This window comes from Argentina silus (assembly GCF_951799395.1).
Source record: "Argentina silus genome assembly, chromosome: 6".
Taxonomy (NCBI): Eukaryota; Metazoa; Chordata; class Actinopteri; order Argentiniformes; family Argentinidae; genus Argentina; species Argentina silus.
Window position 1 is genome coordinate 2702108 of NC_139660.1, and position 6197 is coordinate 2708304.

Consider the following 6197-nt stretch of genomic DNA (forward strand, 5'->3'; position numbering starts at 1 on the left):
TATCTCATAGAGTCAAATATCACCCTCCCAACCCTCTTAGTCTGCTGTTTGCAACGGGGTCAAACAACCTTTCGACAGGTTTTATTGAGAATTGCTCCTGGCTAAATCTGGCCTTACTTTCCCAAGTAGCTCCGTGAACGACTAACGTCATCACTTGGTGCATCCGTTCTTTGAGGGTTTTCTTCAAGAAGAGCCAGGAAGCAAAACTGTCTGGCATGGGCCTTTAATAATTGTAGGGATCAGCACAAGTATGGCTTGTGCTAATGATAGGTGGATAAACACAGATGCTGCAGATCAACAATAGAACAACAGAAAGGCAGCAGCCTTCTGAAGACATTAGCGACATTACAGTAGTTACTATTATGGTCATTGTTGATGAAGTGACTTTCACTTTCCATAATGGGAGCCTATTAAGTCAATATGGGCAGGATGTTATTTACGTGCTGTATGAGCATCGCATGGCAGAGTTATCACGATCCACGTGTTACCACCGGGTCAATATTATACAAAGGTGAATCTACTGTAGGCTGCAACACTTTGGAAGGGCCTACTGCACAGGCCCTACTGCATATTGAAGCAGTATACACAACTTTAGTTTTTTGTATGTTTGCACATACAGAAGGCAATACAACACAGTATGAAGATGCAACTGGATACTGCTGCATGGTTGGGTTTGGGGTCCGTGCACTACGGTGTTATGATGTTTGTACACTGGTATAAAGTCTGCAGTTTGGTTATGTAACAATCATATAAAAATAGCATTGAACATTGAGTTATTGTCCTCCATGTCAATGCAAATTCATTCATTTTCCATGACTTGTTCTGGCTGTGTCACCCTGACTGTATTCACAGTAATGCTCATAGAGACACATTCAAATCTGCTTTATATTTGCGTGCAGTCAAGGGATGAATGGAAACATCCACGGTCAATGTCAGACTAGATGACAAGTGTACCATTCTGTGCCCACCATGCTGTGGTGGGCAAGAACCAGACAATCAGGTTTGAGATCCTGTGACTTACGTTTCATTTTGACTAAGCTGCACAAATATATTATTCTTTCTCATGAGAGTACGAGTACGAGATGTACTGCAGATAAGAGAGAGAGAGAGAGAGAGAGAGAGAGAGAGAGAGAAAGAGAGAGAGAGAGAGAGAGAGAGAGAGGGAGAGAGAGTGAGTGAGAGAGAGAGAGAGAGAGAGAGAGAGAAAAACAGTAAAATGGTAAAATGGCACTACATGCTATATGGTGGTTGACGCTCAGAAGTAAAAACATGATCCTCTTGACCCTCTGGGCCAGTTCAACTTAGTTCATATCCTTCTGCTTAAGTGCATGACTGTTAAAACTAGCACACTGTTGCACCAGGTAATGTCCTTTCTCTTTTTGAGTCACGATTGTAGTTGATTGAATAATAACTATAATTCAAAAACTTGGCAAGTACCAGCAATGCTATTGTCTGATTGTCAGTCTAAGTAATCATGCTTGATTCAGCTGGCCAAACACTCCTTCCCAAGTTTCTATGTGTAACAGTTTCCATCCAGTCTCCTGCAAGGCTGTCAAATAGGAATGTAACGGAACGTGTTTTATGGACCCTAACAATCTTATCAGTATGCATCTTAAGCAAAACGGATATTGCACAAGACTGATCAAACATCTTTGTGCATCATCTCTCTAAAATTAATTCTTCTCTCATGACACCCCGATCTCATTTAGTTAATGAAATATACGTAACTTTACAGTGAAAACTTAAAGGGGCAGTCTGGGATTCAAACAACAACAAAGCGGTCTCCCCATCTGTTTTTGGCATGACAGAGAAAAACGGTATGCGGAATCTATTTGGAGACCCACACCCACATAAGACCTAAAGGCATAACAAACAAATGCTCCAGTTGACAAAACAAAGTTTAAATCTCAACCTCTAACCAATTGTATCCTTAGCCCACCAGCTAAGCTTCCATCAGTCATCATAAGAAACAAATCTATGCTTGGACCAGGGGCCGTCGGCAGTCACAATGCTACAAGAAGGAAGGATTTTTTTTCATTTTAGTTTATTTGTATTATTATTTACAGTAGAGGAACTGTACAGGGGGGTAGTGGGGGGTGAAGAGGTCTTTAGGAGGGACAGTTGAGACCTCTTCACCCCCACTTCTCCCCTGTACAAGTTCTCTCCTTGTTAATAAAAAAATAAAAAAAAAGGGCTTCTGGCATTACGACTGTCAATGGCCCCTGGTGTGAGCATTGATTACTTTGTCTTATGATGACTGTTGGATAGATTCACTTACTTAAACAAATGTATTTGTTGTAAGTCGCTTTGGATAAAGGCGTCTGCTAAATGGCATGAATGTAAATGTAAATGCAGTCAAGATGTAGCCTCAGGCTAGTCCGACACCATTGCATTAGCCTGAGTCATATATGGAAGCACAAGCAGTCCCTTTTACACAAAACAGCCTTTGCAAAACACTGACTTGCCCCTATTGCACCAGGCTGTCCCAATCACAGAGAGGAAAGTTAAAGCAATGTTTACACAGAGACAGCCAATCAGATCACTGATCTAGGCCTGCCTCTCGCGTGACGTAGCCTGAGGGAGAGTATAAAGACGTGGTACCTCTGGAGTGAGGGAGGTTATAATTTGACTGGTAAAAGTCCTACAGCAGAAACATGAAAGAGTGTGTCATTGTGTCAGAAGGAACCATGGTGTGCACGGACTGTATGAAGACATCGGATCTCTCTATTGAGAAAAAGGGGAACAAGTGAGTTACTCCTTAGAGTGTGTGTTACTGTTGGTTGGGACCTTGTAAGGAATTGGTCGGAGTGGTACTGTATGGCAATGTCTGAACTCAATGAAACCCCCCTGTTTTCAGCAAGAAGAACTGGAGAGCGAGGATACGTTACCTGTTGAAGATCAACTCCTCGTCTTCACGAACCGCGCAGAAAAAAAGAAAAGCATACAGGTGAGACGCTATGGGGGAGGTGATGTGTGGACAGGTGTCAATAGGCATAAGGTTACTGCTGAACGTCTTTTTTTAAACCCTGGTATGCACTTTCATTGTCACTGTAGTTGTTTATGTTTGTGTGTTAAGTGTCTCTGTTTGTGTGTTAAGTGTTTATGTTTGTGTGTTAAGTGTTTATGTTTGTGTGTTAAGTGTCTCTGTTTGTGTGTTAAGTGTTTATGTTTGTGTGTTAAGTGTTAATGCTTGTGTGTTAAGTGTTTATGCTTGTGTGTTAAGTGTCTCTGTTTGTGTGTTAAGTGTCTCTGTTTGTGTGTTAAGTGTTTATGCTTGTGTGTTAAGTGTCTCTGTTTGTGTGTTAAGTGTTAATGCTTGTGTGTTAAGTGTTTATGTTTGTGTGTTAAGTGTTTATGCTTGTGTGTTAAGTGTTAATGCTTGTGTGTTAAGTGTTTATGTTTGTGTGTTAAGTGTTTATGCTTGTGTGTTAAGTGTCTCTGTTTGTGTGTTAAGCTTGTCACTTATAAGTTTGTCCCTCCTCTCACAGGCCCACAGCAGAAGAAGTAACCCAGTGGGCACAGTCTCTTGACAAACTCCTGAGTCACAAATGTAAGTGGCACTCCCTGAATTTTATGATGCATACACGTATGTGTATATCAGCATGATTGCATGGAATTATCTCAAAGGTCACACACAGGAACAGCCCTTTTAACAAAGCAAGTTCATATGAGTTATAGAACAATAAAGTCTTTGACTCCTGACCCCCCCCCCCACCACCCCTTATTTGATTCTTGACCTTGACTCTTGTCCTGTGCAGATGGAAAGGCAGCCTTTCGCCTCTTCTCCAAGTCAGAGTTCTGTGAGGAGAATATTGAGTTCTGGACGGCCTGCGAGGATTACAGGACCATCACGTCTCCAACGAAGATGGTGTCCAGGGCCAAACATATCTACGAGGAGTTCATCAAGAGTGATGCTCCTAAAGAGGTGAGGTCACCTTTCAGTACACCTGCCACCTGCCATGCCTTTCATTCAGCAGTGATGATATTCAAAAACGTGATAATGCAAATGACGTTACTGACAGGGTGTTGATTATGGTGGTATGCATTTGACAAAGGCTAATTTTGCCTATGCAAATGTGATATTTCAAAGTTTTCCCACATACTCACTTTGCTTCCTGCTCCTGTTTGGTTGCAGATCAACCTGGATTTCCACACCAAGGACGCCATCGTCCAGAGCCTCAGTCTGCCAACTGCAACCTGTTTCCTCGTGGCCCAGAAGAAAGTGTACGGCCTCATGGAGAACAACTCCTATCCCCGGTTTATCCACTCCGAGCTCTACAAGGAACTGTGTGCAGCAGGGAGGGGAGAGGGCCAATATCTTAAGTCCTGAGAACTTCTTGAGGGATTTAGCCTTTTCACATATTACATTCAATGGTACAAGCTACCACATGGAATTACAATGTGACAAAAACATTTAACATTTGAGCCATGCAGTCCATACTGTATAATGAGTAATGTAATGTTATGCAGTCATGGCAATAACTGTAAATTATTATGCCTTTGCAAAAGTAACATCAGCTTGCTCTGCGGCTGCTTGAATAAACATCCTGGTTCCATCGACTACGATGGGACAACGTCAGGACATTTGTGTACGGGTTCGGTTACGCAAGACAGGTGAACTTGCATTGTGAAAACGGTGGTAGATTGAACGACTTTTCTTGTTTTGTTTCAAAAAAGCACTTTATGATCTTTTCGTTTCATTAAGGTCCAATTTGAGCAGACACCATGCAATGTTTTCAGCTGCGTCTTTAAATGTACTGTATGATGTATGCACTTTCTCCGACCCGTTGGATAGGTTTACATTTCACATTGATGAACGTTTTGCTGGAGAGAAATGTTTACACAAACGTTGCAAGTGAGGAATCATGTGTGAAAGTACCGTAATGTAAATAGGACAGTGAATGAGGTAGCATGTGTGTTTGTACAGTAATAGTGGCAGCTGGACTGCAGCACTACCTTTTATATATATTTATATTTTTGTCAAATCAGGTCCAATGTGATATTGATGTATTCACAATAAAATATGAAATTCTGAACTCATGTCATTTCCACCTCATTTATTTCAATGAAGGCTTTCATGCCAAAACCCTGTTTATAAACATATTTCATTTTAATGATGAAACTAATCAAAACAACGCAACACAAAAACTCTTCAGTGTTCAGATTTGACATATAATCTGTTATTTTCTCCACGCACCATAAATGGATGGTGAGCTGACGACAATACATTTTCTAAACTTATTTTTCATGAACTTAGGCAGTGAAAACAGCATTTGTCTACCAAACATAATTTCTCCATTTCTCACAGTGACTGTACTTGACATGATAATCTGTTCACACATTCCAACTGAGTGGCTGTTCCTCAGGCTGCAGAGGGAACATGTTGTTTTTTCCTCCCTGCATAAATAACTACTTTACTAGCTCACAAACAACATAAACAACTGCACACGATCCTCCCCTTTCATCCAAACTGCGAAACGCATTCCATCTCCAGTACTGTATCCCGCATAAAAGAATGTTCAACAGTATCTGCGGTATATGTTATAAGATATATCTCTATAATCTGAAGCATAACACAAAACTCCACTTTCTTCAGAACATTCCGTTCAAGCGGCTGATGGGAGTCTCGACACAGAGGGGTTCCGTTTCCAGTAAGAATGGTTCCACTGTACGTTCTCACTGCAAAGGAGAAGAACATGACTAACGTAGTGTGTCTGTACCCCTGTCGGGGGATGCGCCTGCTCGGGATCACTCCTCTGACTGATACAGTGCAGCTCCTGGCCCCTTGTAAGACCCTTGATATTTCCCAGGTGTCATAACACCAGTTGGCATTTCCCATAGCTAAACCAAAATAGCTAGAAGAATAAATTAATACAGTCTGTCTCGAACATCCAGTCGTAATTGCAATTGCATCACACAAAATGTGGTTCTAAAATGTTTCTTTTTCCGATAAATGTGATAAAGAGGTGTTGATGAATGTGGTAAACGGTGTTCCAACAAACAAACAACAAGAACGACACACAAAAAAACCACAACTTTGTTGTTGGATTATGCCCATTTACTCCAAATATGGAGAACAATTTACTATAATAACTGTTTGGTTCCAGATATGGTGGTGACAAAACAAAGATCATAACTCCACGCACTCTTAATATTCATAACAAACTAATCTCTTGTTGATATATGCATGTGCCCTA

General features: G+C 41.1%; 1 protein-coding gene across 1 annotated transcript; it reads left to right on the top strand.

Annotated features, from left to right (window-relative positions):
• The first annotated feature begins 2624 nt into the window (after positions 1 to 2624).
• Positions 2625 to 5040, top strand: rgs2 (regulator of G protein signaling 2). Its single transcript, XM_083671970.1, has 5 exons — positions 2625 to 2746; positions 2858 to 2947; positions 3489 to 3550; positions 3759 to 3925; positions 4136 to 5040. Exons 1-5 carry the CDS (start codon positions 2655 to 2657, stop codon positions 4328 to 4330), a joined length of 606 nt encoding a protein of 201 aa, XP_083528096.1. The 5' UTR covers positions 2625 to 2654; the 3' UTR covers positions 4331 to 5040.
• Positions 5041 to 6197: the final 1157 nt, after the last annotated feature.

Excerpts from the sequence above, each read along its gene's own strand:
- rgs2 (XM_083671970.1), top strand. The coding sequence starts at position 2,655 with ATGAAAGAGTGTGTCATTGTGTCAGAAGGAACCATGGTGTGCACGGAC. Across the intron at positions 2,747-2,857 it reads ATTGAGAAAAAGGGGAACAA|CAAGAAGAACTGGAGAGCGA; the intron begins GTGAGTTACTCC and ends CCCTGTTTTCAG. Across the intron at positions 3,551-3,758 it reads CAAACTCCTGAGTCACAAAT|ATGGAAAGGCAGCCTTTCGC; the intron begins GTAAGTGGCACT and ends TGTCCTGTGCAG.